This window comes from Dromaius novaehollandiae, chromosome 5 (assembly GCF_036370855.1).
Source record: "Dromaius novaehollandiae isolate bDroNov1 chromosome 5, bDroNov1.hap1, whole genome shotgun sequence".
Lineage (NCBI taxonomy): Eukaryota > Metazoa > Chordata > Aves > Casuariiformes > Dromaiidae > Dromaius > Dromaius novaehollandiae.
In genome coordinates this window covers 34,184,729-34,208,979 of record NC_088102.1, presented here as the reverse complement: position 1 = coordinate 34,208,979, position 24,251 = coordinate 34,184,729, and the positions used below count along the sequence as shown (strand labels likewise).

Genomic DNA, 24,251 nt, shown 5'->3' with positions numbered 1-24,251 from the left:
TAGCTCCTCCAAGCTTGTAACTTATAGACAAGGCTACAGGACCACAGGGACTTGGAAATAGAGCTTATGTGGAAATGGAAAACACTGGAATAGGAAAGGGAGGAATACAGAAAAGCCAGCTGAGAATGATTGATATGGTGGGACTGAGGGAGTGAGAATGAGCTGGGTGCACCGGTGACTTCTATAAGCATTTCTCAGAACTAGAATTTGGAATTATCAAATGTCAGTACTTGTTCTATGTGCAAAAATCCCTGCCTCTGAGTGACAAACAGTTCATTTTGTCATCATTTCTAGGGTGAGCCTACTAGATAAATCTCTTTTGTTTGTTAGCAGAAACTTTCCTGTGGCAGAAAATTTTTTCCCAGCGTTAGGCCTACGTGCAAGTCAGTATGTTTCCATGTGCTGGAGATTCAATTTTTAATTTCCTTTGACTTAAAATCTAGGTCATAAGAAAGAAATGAGGTTTCAACGTCTAAGCATACTGAAACTAAGAAATGTCGGAGTACAGTTGCTCCGATTCCTTTGTATGCTTTTTGGTGATGTAGTTTACATTACCTTACCACACAGCATACTCTTTCCTAATCGAAATAAGGATGACCTTAATTCTGATGTTTGCTCACTTTAAGAAACTATGCAACTTGATTCTTATTATGGTTATTTATATGTAATATACCATAAATTGAATTTTAAAAACATTTTACATACAATTTGAATATGTATATTGAAGACATACAAATTTAAGGCATAAGTGTATTTTGTAGAGTTGATGCAATGTGAAATGAGATATCTTAGAGTTTTTTTTATATTGTTTCTGCTTGTTATTGCTAAAAAGAATATAATCTTTAATTGTATAAATTCCTTCTATGCCTATTTTTCCAGATCCTCATACAAAGCAATTCACTTTTTCTTATAAGTTTGATCTAGTTATGGCTGTATGATAATATCTTTTCCTCAGTTCCAGGAGAAATTATTTGATGTCATTTGTTCACATGAGCCATTTTGTGAATGAATGCAGAAAAATAGGGTGAAATTTCATGTCGTGTTTTTCCATATCACTTAATGGATTTCCACTTTCCACTTAATGGAAAGTACCCATATAAAAGTAACTACTTTCATAACCATAGAGTTTCTATTAAACTGCTGAAAGATATAAAAGTTTTTAAAAGTCCAGGTGTCTTTATTGCTGAAGTGTTCTAAAATTTGTTACATTAAAAAGTTTAATTTTGAAATACAGTAGTGTTCCAATAACTCAGTAGACCATCTAGCTATGGCTAATGAATATTTGAGTACTCTCTAGCAGTATTACATTCTTGTTCTACAGTGCTATCTGTTGAGATTAGTCTGAGAAAGCTTTATTTAAGGTTGTTATATATTTTTCCTTTTTTTAATAAGGAAACTGGATTACACTTTCATCTCATGTGGAAACAAAGTTTCTTAATGACTGAATAACATTTTTACCTTTTCAGAAACGTCTGGAACAAGAGCTGAAAAAGACACCAAAGCTAAGAAAATTCTGGAATCTAATAAAGAAAAATGATGAAAAAATGGAGGAGAAAACAAGAATGCAGTACGTTACAGAAAAATCTTTTCCTGTTAAATCAAAAGCACTCCATGCATTCATTATAATTTAGCTAAGCTTAATTTATGATTAATAAGTATTATTGAAAAAAAACAAACTTAAAAATGGCAAATGAGGGATTGATCGTGTGTGGTCTCATGGAAACTCTTTTGCTTTCCAAGAGTCTATGCAAAATACTATGATAAAACTTAATGTTTTATTTGATTGGTGAATTCATGATACTCAATATTAAAGCTATAGGATGAAAGCCACAGGAGAATGTTTATATAGCTACTCATGCATTTTTTTTCATGACCTTTACCAAAAGTTTAACTCGTGTGCAGATAGCTAATACATTATTTGAATAAACTTGTGTATGTCTTACTAAAGTTAGTTGTTCCAAGTACTTTTGTGCTGCTATGTGGGTAAGGTGTAAGAGGTAGCATACTTCTCTTTGACTGTATGGAAGCATGGGTAGTCAGCTTTGTGCTGTGTGTGATTTAAAAATGTAGACTATGCTAGTCTGATTGCTTTAGTGGTAAGAGCAAATTACGATCTAAACAGTTTAGGTATGGCCTCAAAGCAAATGATTGTCTTTGCATAAATTCTAATGCAGTTAACTTTGTACTAGTAAAAGATAGGATAAAATTCTAGTCTGCTTTTAATTGATATTAATTCTTTTGTCATATATCTGATTTTAGAGCATATCAGGAGAGAAGATTTCTTTCACAGCTTATTCAGAAATTCATTTCTGTGCTAAAATCAATACCTGTCTCAGGTAACTGGTGCTTATGTTATTTTGTTGTGTCTTTTTAATGGCGTAAATTCTTTTTTGTTGAGGAAGCACTATTCCTTAGGATACTAACCTGGAGTGGGAGACATGATTTGAATGGGGTTTTAGCGAAAGTCTGTTTCCATGGATCTGATGTCAAAGTTAGGACTTAAGTCTGTATATGCTTTAAAACTGAAATAGCAGAAGGTTGCTTTAAAACTCCTTTGCTTCTGTTCAGTTGCAGACTTAAAAAAAAAAAAAAATAATAATAATAATAAAAAAAATTGAATAGCGATATTCATTATAATCTGCTTACACCTTTCTTACAGCATTAAAGCATTTCAATGCACGTTTAGATGCTTTGTTGAACAGGTGTTAGAATATAGCCTTATGATATGCATTTATATCTGTACTGTTGAATTACGGTAAGAACAAAACCTTAAAGTGAAATTCTGTAAGATTTGACTGCTCTTTATTTATACGTCATTGTGACAGGAAAATTATATGCTTGCCTGATTTAGACAGGAAAAGTGTTTGTACAGGAGGGTGTTAGCCTTTTGGAAAAAAACATTATGCTACCAGTGCACTATTGTTCGGGTGAAATCACTTTCTGGAGTTCTGTTTTTGCTCTTAAACTCTTAGCAAGCTTTAGCTCTTACTTGAGTTGTAAGGGGAGATTCTGTGTGTTGTGACTTCCTCAAAATGGATACCTACCTCCACCTTCCCAGTTATGCAAGGCCAGTTTTACAAGAAGATACATTAACAATCCTAGGAGGTCCAGTGGTGTTGGGGGGGGACGACTCAGCATCTATTGACCACACTTGCTATATACATACCTCAGCTATTTTAACCGAAGAGTGGAGCAAGGAGAGCTTTTTATGAGCTTACAGTGGTTTAAAGTTATCACACTTTACCTGACCATGCACACAGCCAGTCCGTTAGAATGCAAAATAAATTGGTCCACCTGATTCACCTTTAATCACTTTTAAATATTGCAGAGGCCTTTTAAAAGCTACAGCCAAGGTATACACAAAAGTGAACAGATGTTTTTGGGTGCCCAGAGTGAAATGTTTTTAAGAAACTTAGCATTCACGGATAGCAGGCCATTGGTGTTTTGTTGAAGCCAACCTTTTATGTTAGATTGGTTGTCTGTTTCAGAGTGAATAAAATCATTTCTGAAAGTCTAATTCCATTACTGTCTTGCATACAAAAATCTTCTGGTTTGGAATTAAGGAAAGAATTATTTCAGAATAAGAGAAAAGTGTGCTAGTAAATTTTCTAATCTTATTAAAGCTAATTCTGATCTATTAGCAGCATTTATTTTATTTTTTAAGAACAGTTCAAATACAAATATAGTGTGGTGTGGATCAGTTGCAGTTTGCTAGTTTGTTTGTTTTTAATTTCTTTCTAGGTCCTATTTCTATGGACAAAGTTCACTATTGTGAGAGGTTCATTGAACTCATGATAGATCTTGAGGTAAGTTGCAAAATTATTTATAACCTGTTTCTAGGTCTGTTCTGTTTTACATGCATCAAGTATTATTCGCACTGTTGCAATTTTATTCCAGGTAGCAGGTGGTTATGTTGCAGTTATGTATATTGTCATTTAATACTGATTTTCTATTTCTAAATAGAAGATTATAGCCATAGAGACACTTTGGGAACTGAGTAGTAATGTTTATAAGTCAGATAAACTACTAGTGAAAGCTGTGATCATAAATTGCTCAATGAGGAAGATTTTGTTGGTGAGAGTAGTAGTAATAATTCTGGCAATTAATGAGAATATGTAAAGTTTTAATCCATTTGGATTAATCTGGTAGTATTGCTCCTAATGCATAATAGACCACTTAAAGTATTTTTTGTGTTGTGGGTTATAGCCTCAGGAGGCATAAGTCATTCTTAAGTCCAAACTATTTCTAGTTATTTCATTATTTAAAAAGGACGGTTCTGGTGATCTAGGTTTGTTACAGAATAATGAGGAGGCCAAGTGAGATTTTGTGAGATTTACATTCAGGTACTGAGAAAATGGGACAGTTTTAAACTTCACAGCACCAGAATTAAAAAAAGAACAGACATTAATTAATAATTTCTCTCATGAGTAGCAGTTTATTTTAAATTATTTCAGCTTAATAAGCTGAAATAGAACAGAATTTAGTGCAACAGTAAGTACAGGGGATTTAAAATAGCTTGTTCTTGAACTCATGCAGGCTAACTGTCCTTTGCTAAATCCCTTGAATAGTGTGTGGTTGTAATAGTAGTAGAAAGGATTCTTTAAATTAGAGCTCCTTGTCTTATGGACATAATATGCTCCTTATAAGAGAAAAGATATATTTGGTGTTAAATTGATAATTTGAATGTCAGAAAGTATGCTTAAAGACAGTACATTTAGTATCAGTTCTCACTAGGTATTACAGGATTAGAATTTGGAGTTTATGAAGCTTGTTGTAATGACTGGAACAAGCAAGTGGGAAAACTAGCTATAAAACCAAGTCTTTCTGCCTCAATGTTTTGTGTTAATGGGTTATTTTTACACATGTTGAGGCCTTTTATTCAGAATATTTCTGATTCGTGTTAAATTATATACACTGCAATCAAAACTAATTAATTTGATCATTTGAAAGGAATGACTTCAAGGAAAGCTCTTGTACTCTTTGAGTTCATTTTTTTTGTAATGATTATGCGTGGCAACTAACATTCTCTACTACAGACACCTTTTTTTTTGGTCTTAGATCTTAGCACCATGTTAATGCTTTTTGGCTTTCTAAATTCAATCTGTAGTTTCCATTGAGAACAACTAGCTTCACTTTTCTCATGAACTGTTAAGATGTACTGCTGTGTGCTGTTAAACAGTTTCCACACGTAGGAGCTTAAACTGTTTACATAAACATGAAGTGGTGTAAGTTTGTTGGGGGGTTTTTTTGGTTTTGTTTAAAAAACTTTTATAGGTTTATAATTCAGATTTGAAAATTTCTGAAATCTACTCTGAGTGTCTTAAAAAGAATAAAGATACCATACCATAGTTAGAAGAAAGACACTGTTCTCTGTCATGAGAAAGACAAGTTTAAAATGAATGAAATGAGTGTAGGAACACATACATTTAAAACAATATTGCAGCAGTTTGACATACCTTGTAGCGCACATAATAGGTATATGCTTAATCGTAGAACAGTTGCTTTATTTAATTTACTACTTTCGTTACTAGCAGAGTACGATCTTAATAATGACAAGTTTGTGCTATATTCCCAGTACTATAAAGGCTGTGGTCACAGTGACCTGTCTGCATAGCATCATGTCCTTGCACAGGTAAATGCTGCTTTAGTATGAGGACCTCTCTGAGGGTATTGGATAACTTGCAGCAATCTGTCTTGATCTGCCTTCTTGAAATAGAAATCCTGATTTCTCATATTTTTCCAAGATTTTGAAGAATTGCTTGTACTAATGTGAGGTTGTTTATCCCAGGCCTTGCTTCCCACACGGCGCTGGTTTAATACAGTGTTAGATGACTCCCACCTTGTTGTTCACTGTTACCTGTCTAGTCTTGCCAAGAGAGAAAAGGAGGGTCACCTCTTCTGCCAGGTGAGATTCAAAGTTGTTGAAAATACTTTTTCACTCTCGTGTGACTCTGAATGTTGCCATTGTTGTGTTTTATGTTTTGTTATTAAGAAGAAAGCTTTTATTAACATTTGATGGAAGCAAACTACTCATTTATTTAAATTCTTAAGACAGTAGTCTTTTCGTGCCTGTGCGTGAGTCTGCTTTTTTGTTTCTGGCTCTGTTTTTGAACAGGTTATAAAAATGCAATCCAGAAAACAATGCAAAATGTCAGTGGCATGCTCTACCCCACATATAGCAGAAGTCATGTCACTGATGCATTTTCTCCCTCCCTCATTTTGACCTCAGACTGTTCTACAATGCAGCTGTTTTTCATTACTGTCCTTTAGCTTACTCAGTCATAGACAGTAAGTTGGTTTTATGGCAGGACCTGAAAGTCTCTTCCCATTCCTGCTTCCCAGCTGCTTGTTCCTGTTACTTACTGTCTCCCATCTCTGGTACTTTTTGAATCTCTCCAGGGATCGGTATTGATGGAACACAAAGGCAGCAATACATCTGAATAGTTTTCTTCCTTTTCTGAGTTAAATAACTTCATGGAAAGGTAGGAAGAATTCCAGAGGTGGCACATGAGAGGGCAGGAGGGAGCAAGACCTCTCCCTTTTGCTAGCAGCGAGCTGTAAGTTTGGTTCAGTGTCCTTGCGAACTCCTGTCTAGGTTATCTAAGCAGTGTAGTTATTTCAGTTTCAAGTCTTGCTATCTGAAAGAAACTGCTCTGGTTGTGGGCTGTGATATGATCTCTTTGAATTCTAGATGAGATTTCTAAACAAAATTGTTCTGTGCATCAACCAAAAATAAAACACAGATACAACTCTTTAGCCTGTTTCTTTGAGTGCTTTGAGGAGCTGTTCTTTGTGCATGATGCCCAGACTTTTCCTGTTGAATTGGGTTTTTGTTTGCAGTAGGGTGTCTGTCTGACTCTGGATCCACTAATTTATATGCATGATGTCTCAGCTTTTAGATATGCTTAAATTCTACACTGGCTTCGAAATCAATGATCAGACTGGAAATGCTTTGACAGAGAATGAGATGACAACAATTCACTATGACAGAATTACATCTTTACAGGTAGGCAGACATTGAAGAGTTCAGGGGAGAGAAGGGGTGTAGTTTTGCTTTCTTTTAACCTAATCTGCAGCTAGAATGTGGGTTAAGTTATTTCCAAAAGCAAACCCATCATTTTTCCTGTTGAGTTACAGGAATAGTTTTAACTTGACTTTTCTAAACTGTATTGAAGACTTCATTAATACTTCATGTTATGTATGTGGATAAAGTAAAAATAAATAGCCAATATAGAGGACCTAATAAAGTGACAGTCAGGATCAGTAGCCCTGTAATCTGCCCTAGCAAAATAAAACCCATTTGGTTTGATGTTGTCATTTTAATTCAAGATGGGCTGCTCCCACTAAATCTAGTCAAGGGAAAAATAAGTGCGATAAAGATTTAATTTACGGTTATGCAGTAGGTGGCACCATTTCTTCAAAATCGGTATACACGTACAGTAGCAGTAGTCCTCGTACGTAAGGAGACAGAATCAAGGTCTGGTATCACCTGTAGTCATATAAAGATATAGCTACACTTTTTCAAAATTTTTCACATCAATTTTAACAACAAAATTCAAGGAATCTTGGTAAGTAAATCTTGTTCCTTTTTATTCTTAGTTGTCTGCAAGGTTACATGTCTGTCCTCTTACATTTTTGTTTTAATGATAAAAATAGCAAATGCTGATGGGAGGTATTTCAGAAAAATAACATGTGTCTGAAGCACAGGAGTCATAAATAGGTAGTGCTAACTAAGAAAAACGGAGATTTCACTTCTAGCTTTTATTTCTATTCTGGTTGTGTCCACAGGATGCTATGTGCTGTGAATCAGAGGAACCTGTGCTCATGTGTAAATGTTTAGATTGTTATTAAATTTTTTCATTAATATACTTAAATTAATTTTTTTGGGGTGGATGTTTTCTAGAGAGCAGCATTTGCACATTTCCCAGAGTTATATGACTTTGCACTCTCAAATGTAGCTGCAGTAGATGCTCGTGATTCACTGGTGAAGTTATTTGGACCCCTCAGGTAAGTCATCAAAGCGAAATTTAACATAAAACTGAAATTTTTTGTTTCACTGTGTTTTAATTTAACAAATTTCTAACCTTTTTGTTTCTGACTTCTCATGCCATTAAGACCAGTTCATATTTATTCTTTTTTGTGTCTTTGTCTGTTGAAATATGGAAAAAGAGAGAGCTTGGATCCACTGGGAGAAACTAGTAGTGAACAGTCTAATTCCAATCTTAAAAAAAAAAAAAAAAAAAAATCATTATTTTCCTTTTTTCTAATGAATGTGAGAAAGCATTGATTTTCTGGAAAGTAGCTAGCTGCTTGAAGTAATTTCAGCAGTAATTACCTTATAGTCATTAACCTTAAAACTTTCTAAAAATGTTTTATTTCTTGCTATCTACCAATCTATAACAGAAATCATATATCTGTACTACTGTATTGACTGTACAGTATTGATTGTACTTTATTGTGATGCTGTGATTAATAGGGTAATAGTCCATATTTTGACAGAGGCAAGGTGTGCTCTGCGAGGGAAGGAAGCACCCAGTCTCTAGTTCTGTTTACAGATTCAAGTCCTAAAACAAAAACTTACACACCTTTGTGTGGTTTCTGTGGATGAGTGGCTCAGCTGAGAGCTATAGCTGAACACACTTGGCCCATGGAACAGTTCATTCCCTAGAGCACTTTGTAACTCTTTCCAGAAAGAAATATTTTAAGTAATTGTTTCAAACTTTGCTTAAAATACTGGACTTGAATTGTTGCTCTTTGATGAAATTCGTAATTGTACTTTTAAAATAAAAATGTTACCCATGACCTCTCTTTCTTTGGGTTCGGTATAAAAGTTGACAGTCTGTTTTTCCTTCTACTGTGCAGCTCAAATATGCTCCACCAGGTGGCATCATACCTTTGCTTACTACCACCTCTTCCTGAGGGAGTAGACACAAGCTATGAAAAGGAGTTTCTGCTGGAGTTGCTGGTAAAACCATAATTAATATTGCTTGTATTTTTTCTTCTGCAAACTCAAGATCACAGCTTAGTTTAGCAACTATAGTGTAGTAAAATACCCAGTTAGGACCTTTTGTTGGACCACTTGTGAGCCACAGCAGTGTTAGGGCAGTAGTTTGAATTCTAAGGTAGCGTTTAAAATCAAATGATAAATTAGCTATTTGAAACTGTTGATTTATAAATGTAGCATCCCTGAGAAGCTACTGTGTGTATGTGTGAGGTAACTGTAAGTGTTGATCAGCAGAATCCCAGCAGCAGTGTTTGAGACCGTCTGGAAAAATTGTTGCTGTATATGTAGTTACCTGTTTTTTTCTGTTTTAAAGTATTGCTAACACAGAGCTAGCTATTCAGAGTCTGTTTGGGTCCTAAAGGCTATTTTAAATCCCCTTTGCACATAATGTTTTCTTTTCAGATATTCAGAATATAGCAACATTACTGTAGGCTTCTAAATTGATATCAATATTAGGATAGCATAACTGTTTTTTAGATCCTTTTCGTTGACTTATTTTGCCATTGCTGCTTTCTTTAAAAATGTTTAGATAATTTCCTCAGGTTTAGTTATTTTGTAATATATTTACAGATACACTGAGGAAACATTTGTTCAGATAGCATACTGCAGTATTGGATTTTTTCTTCTCCCAGATAAGGAGTTAAGACCAGCTATTGCTGGATGGACAGTGTTACAGTTAACTATTGAAGAGAGTATCTGTTTACTGGAAAATTTTAAGTCAATTATCTACTAAGCCTTGACTGAATATTTTCAGCTCTTTTGTGCAATTTTTGGTCAGTTGGGTAGCAAATAATTGGATGCTAGAACTGTGACTGATTACTTAGACTATATACTTGTTAATCTTTTGATGTCACTGGATGGCTCAGTTGTAATTAATAGAAAAGAAAGCTTTTTTAAAACAAAGAAAATGGCAAGTGACCATTTGTACATAATCACCAGCAGTCTAGTGTATTAATATGAGTTTATGAAAGACAGCTTTATAGTCCCATTTTGACTTATGTTCGTTTTAAATGCATCTTTTCTTCTCTAGGTTTCCCGTCACGAGCGACGAATATCTCAAATTCAGCAGCTCAATCAGATGCCTCTCTATCCCACGGAGAAGATTATTTGGGATGAAAATATTGTCCCAACTGAGTATTATTCTGGAGAAGGTATGATTAGTGGTTCAGTGAATTTGTATTTCACTCAAATTGAATTTTGAATGGTTTTACAGCTTTGAGTGCTGGAGTGTAAATGCTAAAAATAAACAGTTCTGATGTCTGTGTTCATTCTGTCTTTAGAACTTATATGTAGTAATTAAGCATCTTTCAGTGTTTTAGGGAAAGGTCAGCTTCAAGATTCTTGTTTAGATTGTGACTCAAGAACATTGAGTTTAAATTGTTAGCAAATTAATAGTGGATTTAAAAGCAAAAATCCAAAGTCTTTATTTCTACAAAGCCATTTATTTACTCCTAATCTGGGTAACAGACATGCTACTACCACCAGTTGCTGCACAGGAAGTTACTCTGAGGTGAATCAGGTTATAAAGGTGCAGTGCAACAGCTGTCGTGCATGCTTTGCTCTTAAGTAAGTTCAAGAAAGACTTTTTAAAGACTTTTTAAAGACTTTAAAGACTTTTTTTTTAAAAAAAAAAAAAAAAAAAACCAAACCAAGTAGTAGTAGGAGAAAATTACCACTAATTATCTCACTCTTTTGTTTCAGGGCAAGAGTATATCCCTAGTCACTGAAAGGTAGCACATGCACTGTAAATTCAGAACCTAGTGTAACTGGTCAATGTGCTTATAATCAAGAAAGCAAACTGAAGGAATTAGATAATTTGTAACTTTGCAGTAAACAGCATATGTATTTTGTCCAGTTCTTTTAAGACTGTTGTACTTTTAAAAATTGTTGCATGAAAATTTTGATTTGGAACATGAAAATTCCATGTTACAATGCATATCAATGAATCCATATTCAAAGCATAGTACAAATTATGTTTCTGGTTTGAGCAGTGAGTATTCTATTCTGTTCTTTCCTCCATCTGTTTTTGGTTCAGAGTTTTTTGTGTTGATGTGTTATAAGTCTTAAGCTCAGCTGCTTAGCATAAATTAGTTTCTTGGATGTTTTTTCTGTGAACAGTATTAATACTAACAGAGATATTTTTGAAATTTGTTCTCTTTAGAAAAAGCAGAGGGGATGGACAACAAAGGATCTTTTTACAAACAGTCATGTAAATGTTACCTAGAGATCTGACCAAGAATAGATAAAGTATATAAGTGGTGCATTTCAGTATCATGGGAATAATTTAAAGGTGGTTCAGATTTTTCTGAATAATAAGTTTTCTGTTAGGGCTTATTCTTAAAAAACTAAAAGGATCAGGGTGATTGTAATGTTTTGGGAAATTAATTTTTGTTAATTTTTTTCCCCCTTCAGTGAACAGTTAACACTGGTTGTTTTAATGTTATAAAACATTCTAATTCTTAAATACAAGTTGAAGTAGCTATACTGTCATTCTGACTGTATTGGAAAGCATGCACTGTGTGCATATTTTGTCTTTTATTAGCCAAATATATTCATCATAATATATATATAATTGCTGTGGGCAAAAAGTGAGAGTGGTTAGTTACAACAGCTGTTTCTGTGCTCTTTTGTGAATTGTTTTAATGATTTAAATAAGTTTTAATAATGGTGAAATGCTGTAATTTTAGCAAGTAACAGCTGGTGGAAACATTTCCTCCTCCTGATGTGAACTTACTTTTTATCGTTATCTGTGTATTGATAGTGCTCCTGTGAGGTGTTTCTCTTGCTGTCAAACTGTTACAAGTATTCTCTATTCTGCTTCTCTCAGTCTCAGTTTACAATTTCCTTTTTTAATTTTCATATATTCTCTAGCCCTGCTTTCCTGTCTCTGGCTCATGTTTCTCTACAAGAGTGCTTGGTACCAAGAAGGAAGTTGTGCAGTCAGTAGGAAAAAAAATGTCTACACTTTTTTTTTTTTGGGTAGGATTGTAATTTCAGAGAAAATACAGTGAGCATAGAGCATTCTTGCTGTGGCTATATGTAGGAAGTCTGTCGTTAATTCTGGCTTGTCTCTATTAAGCGTATGAAAATTCAACCTTTTTTCAAAAAAAATCATACTGTAGATTTTTAAGGGAGATGAGTGCTAGTAGAACTAGACATTGAGGTCAAGAGTATATACTACTCCAAAGGCCATCAGAGCACGTGCGCTTTGTTTTCGTGTTGTTGGGGTTTTTTTCTGTATTTTCAAAAGCAGCTAACTTGTTTTGATCTGAAATTTAAATAAGAGCAGTTCAGTCCAAGGAAGATAGAAGTATAGTTTCTCTTTTCTTTTAAAAAATGGGGGAGGAAGGATATCTCTCTCTGATAAGAAATGTTGCGCAGCCCTAAGATGTGTTGCTTCTGGTCCTGCCCTGTGTGCATATGACTAGCTTTACAGGACAGGTTTGTTTCTTGGTGTTGGAAAATGTGTTAAAGTATTTTATCACCATGTGCCTTTCAAATTATTGTGTTCTATCACCTTTCTTCACTGAAAATATATCTCAGTGCATGTGAAAGCCAGTTTTATAGCCTGTATACCAGTGAAAGGATTCAAGGATAATGCTGCACGTTATAAAAGCCTTAACCCTTCACAGGTCTCAAGCATAGGTGTGAAACTGTAACAGTGGTCCAGTAAGGTTATGTGAGTAACATACATGAATTGTTATTGTGGCAGGCTCACATCTAAGACTATCCTAAAGCTGTCTAAGGAGTTATGGGACCTGACTAGGTGTGTTAATACTCCTTGATCAGTTAAATCCATTCTTCCTATTCTTCTCCCTGAAAAGTCTATAATCAGTAACAGAAATTTTTAAGGAAAGTTATGTATTAAAAATTACTTTCTTGGCTTAAAACTTCTGTCTACATTGATGGTTTTGTGGCTGCTAATAAACATAAAGGATTGGAATTGGCAAATTATTGAATAGTGCACTGTTTTTTATTAGTTAATGAGTCTTCTATCCTTATTAATTGCTGGCTTAAACGTTGAATTCACAAGATACTATTACTTTGTCCCGTGTTTGATTTGTATAAAACCAGTTTGGTGGTAGCCTGTAGATGGTAAAGGATTCAGTCTTTAAATAGTTAGGTGTGTTATTGCCAGAAAGACTGCAAGCGCCTTTAATTAAACATTAAATCAAAAATTTGGGGAAGAGAGAGGAGAAAACAGTGTGTGCATGCTTTTTTTTTTTTTTTTTTTTTTTTTTTTTTTTTTTTTTTTTTTGCTTTTTTAAGTGTGTGTATAAAAGGAAAGTTGTAGAATGATGTATTTATGTGTTTACTAATATATAGAATCAATACACTAACTCTTCTTTCTGTTCATTGGTCAAATATCTCCTCCATATCTGCATATCAGTATCTCCTACACTTCTTCCCTGCCCCAGGTTGTCTCGCACTTCCCAAACTGAATTTACAGTTTCTGACTCTTCACGACTACCTGCTGAGGAACTTCAACCTCTTCCGGTTAGAATCTACTTATGAGATCAGACAGGACATTGAAGATAGCCTCAGTAGGATGAAACCATGGTAATATTTATTAACTGACACAAAACAGTCAGCTCAACTTAAATTGTAATGAAAGCACATTTGAAAATGTACAACTGATGTTGTGTGTATACTTAAATGTATAACAATTAGCCTGTTTTACATGATTATAAAGGTACTATATTTTATACTAATTTCTTTCATAAGGTGCTGCCCTCCTGGGAGGTGATTCTGCAGGTGTGTGTTGATATGCATCCCTGTAGAAATGTTAAGACATTATGTTGGGTGCTAACAAACAACCTTCGCTGTATTGACAAAGATGAGTTAGATCCCTAAAAGTACTGAGCCTCGACTGACTTATGTGGAATCTGGAAAGTTTATGGCCATTTTGTCTGTTACATGAGAGGTATTACTGAGTATTCTTGAATTTGCCACCTGTTACATTCTGAGCCTCTTTAGATTTCTAGGGGGTCATTTGGTATGATCTCTCTTATATTCAGTAGTTGCTTTTTGTTATCATCTTGCCTGTTTCTTCACCTCTCTCTGACTTTGATATTTTTTTTAATAATGCCAGCATGAGTTGCTGTCGTTTTTTGAAAGGCGAAAGTAAGTCTGTTCATGTTATGCCTCAGTCCTAAAATGAAAGATGATACAAAGCTAGTTCACTAGCATGTAAAATTAAGACTTCTACTTTTTTCTTAGAGCTGTCTGAGGTAAATTATTTCACAATTTAAAAAAAGAACTGATCTAGCAAAACTTTTTTTTTTCTTTAGGCTATCAGAATATGGAGGTGTGGTCTTTGGTGGATGGGCTAGGATGGCGCAACCCATTGTCTCTTTCACAGTGGTTGAGGTGGCAAAGCCCAATATTGGTGAAAACTGGCCTATGCGAGTACGAGCAGATGTCACAATTAATTTGAATGTCCGTGATAACATCAAAGATGAATGGGAAGGTACTTGTGTTCTGTGAAATAAGGTTCTTGAAGTGGGTGTTCATCAAAATACCTTCTTACGTAATTTTGTTTGTAGGAAAGGTTTTAGATCTGAGATGCAGATTTGCCAATTTTATTGTGCTGTTTAAATTATTCAAATTCCAAATCTAAGAAAACTAGACTTTCCTATAATAAAGTTTAAGATGATTGAAGTACTTACCACTCCACTGGGAGAGAATGTACTGTTTCACACAGATGTCATTTAGTGTGTAACTGTAAAATTCTACCTCTTAAATGGAAAATGGAAAGGTAATTTAGCATATGAAATTAATGTGCATGCTAGTAATGTCCCACTGGGAGGGTAGTGGGGAATGTGTGATCTGTTTCATGTACAAGTAGTGAAGACAGATTTTTTGATTTAATTCAAACCAGTGGTTTTTAGTGATTTTCAGTGCGTTTGAATGTTGTCAGGAAATGCTGACTGTACCAAATACTGTGTTTCTTAGAAGTATCCTCAGGTGATACTTTTTTGCTTGGGGTTCTGAACTTTGGTTGACCTTGTTGGCAAGTGGCTTAGAAGCATGTACTTGTGCTTGGATTATCAGTAAATGTCACTCCCCTCTCTTTTGTTAGAGGAAACCTGTTAAAAGTGCTAGAGTTGCATAGTATGATTATAGGTCACATAGCACAAATGCTAAAGCTGGAACATGTCATAAATAGATAAGCAGATACAGTTTGGGAATGTAGATTTCTATTCACATAGTTTCTCATTAGTAATGCTAGGAATATTGATACCAGATGGAAGATATTAGTTGACTTTATCAAAGGTAGGTGACAGCAAGTTTTGTAAACTTTCAGATGTCTTCAATCAATGAACCATCAGCTTTAATGGTAGTGAAGTGATCTTGGATCTGAATGTCATTTCGCATCCAGCTTTTTACACGTTTTCAGAGCATTTAAAGGATTTGTGTTGAACTTTGGACAAATCCCTGCTACCTGCAGTTTTTTTAGAATACGTTCTGCAGTTCTGTTCTTAGCCTTTTCCTGTCTCTTAGTATATCGTCTTTCTGTAGTTCATCACAGAAACTGGTGTTAAACAGTTTTGTCCAATACCTCCCACTTCTTTTTGTGTTTGTCCCTGTATAAGGAAGTATCTTTGTTATAAATCATTTTTTATTTTCATTCACTTTTAAATTATTTTGAAAATACATTGCCTTCTCGTATACTTCAACACTGTGTTCAGGTTTATAGCAGGTGATATTCCTTTATTATCTGTCCTCCTCTAGTCCAAATTTGAGAGTCCTTATGAAACATGTAATTTCTTACACTGCTTCTGATTCAACAGAGTTTCTGTATGCTTTTAAGCACTTTAGGGTGAGGTTTTATAATTTAATGACTCAGATAAATCTTTCCATCCTGTGATTAATCTAGTGAATTAATAGGATTAACACCAAGAAATCTTATCCATATGTTCTTAAAATAAATTAGTTGCCTTTGGTATGGTCGTACTCTCCAATATTTTATTTATTTATTTATTTATTTTTAATGCACTTGTTCTTTCATGTATTGGTATTTAATTGATGATGGTGAAACTCTGCCATTCAGTCCTGAAGGTTGCTAGCTTACAGAAATAGACTGGAAGCTGATATCCTTATTATGACACTAGTTTACCTATTTAAAAATCTATAGAGTGTGTGTGTGTGTGTGTGTGTGTGTACATACATATCCTTATAGCAGTGCACCTACTTTTAAATGCCTGAGCTATCTGTGTGGTTTCTGAAGCAGTAATGCTTTAAGTTAGGTAATATTTAAATCTATTGCTGAATCAGGACTTAAATGAAGAATTGTCTGACATAACAAGGCAGTGATGAAACTGCTTTAAGTTGGATAACAATATCCAATAAGTAATAAATTTTTTGCCTCAGGCGAAGAGGATCTTTCAAATGAGGTTCAGCAATCATCTCTACTTAATTCTGTTCGAAGTTTCTGTTAATCATGTAATGGAATACAGCATATATTTAGTAAATTTTGAAGGTTTCACAGATCTGTGAGAATCTGCAGGTATGCTGGAGGAAAGGATCAGTGTTCAAGATGACGTTAGTGAATTGGAAAAATGGACTTTTAAAAATAGGATGTAATTCAATAGGGATGAATATAAGACACTAAACTTAGGCAAGAATAATGCACTGCACAAATTCATGATGGGGAAATAACTTGTTAGGCATTAACTCTGCAGAAAGAAAAGAGTCTGAGTTCATGATGGTTCAGAAGCAAACGTGATTCAACAACAATATGCTGCTGCTAAGGGAAGAAGAAAAACACTTGGCCAAGTCATACTGGGATTTACAAACGGGAGTATAGCCTGGAAAACAAATGACTGGGTTGCGTGACCTTCTTCTACCCTAGTACATAGGTGACTAAAATAACTTTGTTTAGGATTTTGTGCCCAGTTCTAGACACTGCACTTCAAAATTGATTTAAATCAATTTGAGAAAGCCCAAAGAAAGCAACAAGAAGAAGAGATTTGTGCTTTTTGAGGAAAGGTTGAAAACATTTAGGTTGTGTAACCTAAAGAAGATTACTGGGGACAGAATAGTTTTGAAATACAGAAGTTTGTTGTCATGAAAAAAGGAACTAAATTCTCCTAGAATCCTAGCAGGTTTTAGGGTGCAAGAGTAGTGGAAAAGTCAACAATATCCCATGATTCTGTATCTGCTAAGTTAAAGGTGTATTTAATAACAGAAGGCATTATGCTCTGAACAAATGCTTTTAAATTTAAAAGAAATTTTAAAGATTCTGTTGTATGTATTTTAAGGAATGGAAATGGAAAATAGTATTCTATCAAATCACTAAATGTTCCTTTTCTGAATCAGGTCTGCGTAAACATGATGTCTGTTTTTTGATTGCGGTACGTCCCACGCAACCTTATGGCACTAAGTTTGACCGACGCCGACCTTTCGTTGAGCAGACTGGCCTGGTGTACGTCCGAGGCTGTGAAATCCAGGGCATGTTAGATGAGAAAGGACGTGTTATTGAAGAAGGTAGGGTGTACCAAAACTTTTTTGAAAGACTTTTTTTTTTTTTTTTTTTTTTAATTAGCATAATCATTTACTTTACTTTCTCTTTTAAGTGATGCTCATTGAATTCATTACCTACTTGTAAAAACAAGCCAAATTCAGAAGTTGTCTTGAAAAAGGTTAATTTGATAAAATCTGATGCAAGTTCTTTGAATACAATGCATCAAGTACATTTTGTTTTTAGGAATAAAACATTATATTTAAAAACACTGTTTGAAATGGGATGAGAATGTGGAAGAAAAACATTGTACTGCCACACAGAAATGAGCTTTAGTATGATTATGCCTAAATTCTGTTTCAGAAATGAATAAGGATCACTTATTTGAATGATAATCTGCTTTTAGCACTACTTCAAATTATAATCTAACTCTTTGTTTCAATATGGACAGGACCTGAGCCCAAGCCAAGACTTAAAGGGGATTGCAGAACATACAGAGTATTTTTGGATCCAAACCAATATCAACAAGACATGACCAACACAATTCAGAATGGAGCAGAAGATGTGTATGAGACATTTAATGTAATAATGAGAAGAAAACCAAAAGAAAACAATTTCAAGGTAAAGTTATTGTACATGGATTCATAGAATAAAAGTTCATCTGAGTATGGTAGCATTACTGAGACTTGTTCATTTTAGCTGCGTGTAGTTAGACAGGCTTTTCAGGCAGAGTTCAACAGCATTAAGAAGTTAGAGCCCATCAACTGGTGATAACTTCCCCTGTACAGCTAAGCATTAGAGTAACTGAGAACTGGAACGCTACTTCTTCGCTTGAACACTCAATAATAAAACATTAGCTTATCATTTCAGTCTTATAACAATCTTCTAATAGTCTTTTAGGCTAGTTGTTTTTGGCCTTTTAGGGCAAGGGAGTGTGTGGAACACTACTCTGATGTGATGGTGGGCCGTAGGAAGAGAAGTAGCTAGTCAGAAGACAAAACTCAGATACCTGTTAGCTTTTGGAAACATCACTGGACTGGTTTCTCATTAGACTTTGGATGGTGTCAGACAAGATTTAACTCTGATTACTTAATCATTAATCCTTACGGAGATCTTATGCTATGCTAACTTCAGCTTTATAGATCGAATGGTGCTTTTTCTTTTGCTAAGTCACAATGCGTTACTCCCAGTGGATGATTCTTTGGCGTTTCACTTCCTCGGGTATTCATTGTCAAGAGAGCCTTCTGGGAGTTTGGTCAGGATTTAAAAAAATCTATTACGATATTGTCTATTGCTTATGAATAAGATTAATCTAAAGTTAAGCACACACTTTATATTCAATTTTGCTTATACAGAGAGTGAGTCAGCAAGCGTTGTTTCTCAGGAAGCACATCAATAACTTAAATTCTTGTCTTCCTACTTTAAGCAAGAAGGGTAAAGTTTTTAAGCAAAGATTAAACATTTATTTGAGTTTCTAAAACCAAATATGAATTGAAAAAAAATAAAAAATTTGACAAAGTGGTCTTTGCCCATCGCAAGCTGTTTTGATCAGGTGACTTTAATCTGGCATGATTCTGTACATTTGAAAACATTTCTTGTATGTATGCTGGGTTTCTTTGCTGTTCGATGATTTAGATTATTTAATCTTTAATTTTTCTTGAGCTTTCCACTGTGCAAATGGAACTTGAATAAAAAATTCTTTCTTTTGGTGTATTAGAATTCACACATTGCATAATTAAAGCGATTTTCATTTCTTTAGAGGATTCTACAGCATGTTCTGTGAAGCTGGATAGAGGCATGAGTAGTTTGGTTTTTTTCTTTGCTGTATGACTAGAAAGATGTCTCTGGTGTGAAACACTAGCTTGCATGGATTAGTATACTAGAAGTACTTGCTAAAGTCCTATATAACTTTACATTTAAGTTAGCAATCATTTCTATTTTTTACATGTTGTGTGTCTGTGCCAGGTCCATTTTACATTATGAACACATGTTCTCTGCCAAAGCTTGTTAGTATGCTGGCACCACAGAAGTGTTTGTTCCAACAGGGACTTCTGTGTAGTCAGAAGAGAAATGCTGCAGTGGATATTTGAGATCAGTCAGAATTACTGTTAGTTGTGAGTGTAGCTTTCAAATTTGTACTGTCTACTGCAGATTATGTAGCAGCACATCACTGTGCAAACTATTCTATGGTGGGCTGTTTTGTCTGTGGTTTTCTTTTTCTTTTTTTTTTTTTTTAACTTAAGTCTCACATGCATTCATTTGTCAAAACAAACTGTAAGTTGTTTCCAAATTTATCATATCACTGACAATTTGAGTACAAGCTTTTCATGTCATCTGCAGAAAACCTTTCTAACTACAGCTGGACAGAAGAAAACAAGGTATTACTGTGATTAATGTTCATTATGTATTGAGTCAAGGGAACACAGCTTGAAGTTTTATACTGAGCTTGTAGGAGAGAAGACAAGAGAACACTTGTGCGGTCTTAGTAAATAAAGCAGATGTGACAGCAGTGGAAGTGCAAATATAACGTGTTTACTGGAGGTGACAGCACTACTTTGCTACAATTGGTCAGCAGTGTTAGTTCTTAAAAGAACTAATCTTATTAGCTTTACATGTTTAGAAGTTAATTTTAAAAGTTGAAACATTTTTTGTGACGAAGAAACAACACTAGCTGTTAGGAACATATTTCTTAAACTTTCCTCTGAGAAATTATCACTCAGACTTATAAATACTACCTTTTCTTAGCACAAATGTGTTAACTTGCACTGAATACATTTAAGCCAGAAAGATTCGTTCTATATTTACAATAATACCGTAGAAGTTAATAGTTAAACAATTTATTAGTTTAACATTTTTGTGCTGCTCCAACTAAAGCGTAATTGTTCTAAAAAGCCTTATTCGTATAGTCTTCAAAAAGCCTGGTGTAAGGTTTACAGTTTGCTTGTTCCAGAGGCTGATAGTTAAAGCCATTTCCCAGAAGCTTCAGCTTTGTGGATGAGTATGTATGTGGAAACAAGTTGGGGACTCCGTGGAGTCATCAGTTGCCTTGGGATTTAACTTGTTAGCCTGGTGGGGAAAAGGAAGTCGGGAAAGAAAGAGTTGCAAAGCAAGGAAACTGCACCCCAAGATTTTACATAGAAACTCAGTGTGTGCCAGGACTATAATTTTGCAGAACTTTTAAGTATTTTTAGTTCAAACATGATGGCCTTATGGAAGGCCTGGAGAGGAACTGTGTGCAGAAATATGTCTAGTTATTGATTAAATGTGAATTTATCACTCATTGTAAAGCCAGGACTATAAACTCAGACCACAACAAACACTTTTTATTTTGTATACAGGTTTTGAACTGTGCCAATTTTTTTCCTTCGAATGTTCTAGCATAAAAACCTTACTGATGATTATGAAGCTCTCTATTATCTCTTCACTAATAGTTTAGGAATTAGATTCCTTGACACTGATGATTTGTTGTATACGCTGTATATGCAATGATATCAGCAGAATATATAGCAACTGATTCAGTCTAACCAAACACGTGTCAGTGGAAGACTGATACATGCTAGCATCCTAGAATAATTTGGTTAGTCTTCAGTATGTCACATTTTGTCAGTAAAAAGTCACTCTTTCCAGTTAAGTTTTTTCCACTCTTCTAATTTGCAGGCTGTTCTGGAGACTATTAGGAATTTGATGAACACAGATTGTGTGGTTCCTGACTGGCTGCATGACATCATTCTCGGATATGGAGACCCAAGTAGTGCGCACTATTCAAAAATGCCAAATCAGATTGCATCTCTGGATTTTAATGACACTTTTCTCTCCATTGATCACTTAAAAGCCAGCTTTCCTGGATATAATATTAAAGTGACTGTTGACAATCCAGTTCTGCAGATACCCCCATTCAGGTGATCTAAAAATTTCCAATACTCCTGGTCTGGTATTCTCACTGAAGTGCGTTCTCAGATGGAGTAGAGTTTAATGTTTGAAGGGAAGTGCTCTTTCTTATAAGGGAATATGTTCATAACTTAATAGAAGGATTTAAATCATTATATAACAGAGGCAACTGTATACTATAGTTAGGCTCAGGACCATCTTCTGCTGTACTGTATATGGAAGTACCTCAACACATTGCTTGTAGACCAGTCTATTGAATTTATGGGAAAAACAACAGTATGAGATACAATCAAAGTGTGCAGCTTTCAACTCTGTGTTGTGAGATCTAGTCTCCTCAAGTGCAGCCTAATAATTTTTAACTACCTAATTTTCTTACAGGACACATTAAAGCAAGCCAAGGATGGCAATTTCAGCTTCAGTTAGAATTTGAGCTTTTGGAAAGATCATTCAGTCAAAACAAAAAACTCTGATATCCCATAGTGCTTTTTTTATTTTAGAAATAGTTTCTGAAACAGGATGCTTGCCCTGGTGACTCCTGAATGAGAATGACATGATTTCTTTCAGTGTTGGTGTTGTCCATCCCAAAATATTAGTGGCTTATCTTACTGGACATGTTCTATCCCTCCTTGTGGGCTTCCTTGCTCTTTGGCAGCTGAGTTTCACCATGTGCACTGTTGGAGAATAGGTGACTGGACTGAAAAAAAAGTGTACATGTTTTCCCTTAAAAGTTAACAAGAACTTAAATTTATTTCTTTTTGAAGGAAGAATTCTGACTGGGGGAATTTCCCCCCCACCGCCGCCCCCCGATCAACTCTTGTCATTGCTAAATTGAACCTTGAAAAGGGGGGAGGAGATCTTCCAGGTTTGTTTGAAACACTGCATGTACAGAGTATGTGAGAGGATGGCACTAACACTACATAGTAATATGATAGTAGTGTAAAGGCATAAAGACAAGATATTGCACACAATTTCCTGTGATATATTAGTGTTACAGTTTTCAGTTCTTAGATGGAAATACAGATTTTCATCTTTATGAACGACTTGCAAAACATTACTTCCTTATTATTGTTATTGCTCTTCCTACTGCTGCATTTCTCTTGCAAAGAGATTAAGAGGGTATTGCTGTCAAAGATATCTTTATTGCTGTATCAAGATGATTGGATAGCTGTTAGAAGGATTCCTCCATCATGATTTTTTCTGATTTAAATTAGAGGATCTCGCTTTTCTAGCTTTCTCAGCTCATTGCTCCTGTCTTTTCCAGCTGTTTAGAGAGTACTTTTTCTGAACTTTCTGTTAAATACACTATTTATTAAAATCAGCATCATCAGTTTATTTTCATCCCTCTTCCTTGTTCTTATTGATCCTTTGTTGTATGTGTCCCTTGTTGTTTGCTGGTTGTGGGAAGGTTTATTTTAATGTTGTAAAGAAACTTCATGTATAAACTTCTAAAGACAATCTGTTATCATAGTGAATATACTGAAGTATAGGCATAAAATGTGTGTTACAGGATAACTTTCCCAATAAAAGGAGGTAAAGGAAAGAAAAGGAAGGAAGAGGATGGGAATGAAGAAAAACCCGACGAAGCTAAAACATTGATTGTAGAACCTCATGTCATTCCAAACAGAGGACCATATCCATATAATCAACCAAAGCGGTAAGAATTGCATGGGAATGTAGTCACAAGCGCTAACAGATAGACAGCTATTCATTTTAGAAAATAGCTATAAGAGTATTGTAGATTGTAAATGAAATGCCATTTTGATACCATTACCAAGTTTCTTATGTAAGACTATTTTATTTTTTTCTGTAATTGTCCCTCTTTTCCCTACTGATCTTTTTAAAATATTTTTTATAATCAATTGAGAGTCTAATTTAAAGAACTGTGCTGATTGAATAGTTTTATTTTTAGAAGTATGTTAAAAAAATACTTATTTTTTCAAAATACTGGAAGTCTGAAGAATCTTTTATATACCACTGAAAACAAGCACATTAAAAGCTTCAATTTGTTTTCAATAATTACTTTCAGAGGCAATTGGAAATGTAAAATACTGTATAGCATCAGAGCTATATATATATGTATCACGTCAGTTGCTTGGCCTGTCACTGCATACATATCCCATTCATTCTCCATGCAACAAATGGCTTGTAGATCTTTTAAAGCTGAAGACCTGCAGTTAGAGGTCCAACATCAACTCCTCGTTATGATATCTACAAGAGTGTGACTGTGTCAGGGAAGGAGGAATGCACTTATTAAGCACTGGTCCTTGAAGAAATATTTAGAGATGCATCTTTGTAGATGGGAGGTTCAAATGGGGTAATAGAAGTGCATGGGTGTTTGGGCTATTTTTTGTTAAGAAAGCCTTGGTAAAAGGCACTAGCAGTTCTTTGGAAAATTATTTCACTTTCCCTGGCTAGTAGACTGGCCCAAGAGTTTAGCAGTGCAAGTAAGTGCTGATCTCACTTAGAAATGCTATTTTAATATTACTGACAAGAGATAGGTATTTCTACCAAGATGTTCTATAAATTCCTTTACTGATTGCAAATGATAGCATTGGAACTAATTTGCTTTGATAAATTATTTAAGAATTGATCTATATATTTATTTACAAAATTTCCTTGATACGGTTCAAGTATTTTAACTTAGGTCTGTTCCTACTTGAGAGAGGTGCCTGAGGTATGTACTTTGTGTAATAGAGATGGCCTTGGTAGAGCTCCCATTGCTTGAAGAATGGCAGGTCTGGAAGAGTTTTGATCGCTTGTCAGAATGCCTTGTTTAGGGATTGATAGATTTATCATTCCATTTTCTGTATATCCAAGTAACCTAGTGATGTCATTTAACTTGATGTTTCAACATGTCAGTATATTACTCCAGCATTGGAAAGGACAATCACAACT

The 24,251-nt window shown here is 34.8% G+C and overlaps 1 protein-coding gene across 1 annotated transcript in view; it reads left to right on the top strand.

Moving 5' to 3' along the window:
• The window catches only part of AQR (aquarius intron-binding spliceosomal factor), a 62,600-nt gene that overhangs the window by 9,926 nt on the left and 28,423 nt on the right, over positions 1-24,251 (top strand). The window contains exons 8-21 of the mRNA XM_026093924.2: positions 1,467-1,567; positions 2,260-2,336; positions 3,742-3,806; positions 5,789-5,905; positions 6,893-7,006; positions 7,904-8,007; positions 8,863-8,965; positions 10,035-10,155; positions 13,423-13,564; positions 14,296-14,474; positions 17,327-17,494; positions 17,920-18,089; positions 21,126-21,367; positions 22,864-23,010. Coding sequence (XP_025949709.2) covers positions 1,467-1,567; positions 2,260-2,336; positions 3,742-3,806; positions 5,789-5,905; positions 6,893-7,006; positions 7,904-8,007; positions 8,863-8,965; positions 10,035-10,155; positions 13,423-13,564; positions 14,296-14,474; positions 17,327-17,494; positions 17,920-18,089; positions 21,126-21,367; positions 22,864-23,010 — 1,850 coding nt within the window. The remainder of the gene's footprint in view (positions 1-1,466; positions 1,568-2,259; positions 2,337-3,741; positions 3,807-5,788; positions 5,906-6,892; positions 7,007-7,903; positions 8,008-8,862; positions 8,966-10,034; positions 10,156-13,422; positions 13,565-14,295; positions 14,475-17,326; positions 17,495-17,919; positions 18,090-21,125; positions 21,368-22,863; positions 23,011-24,251) is intronic.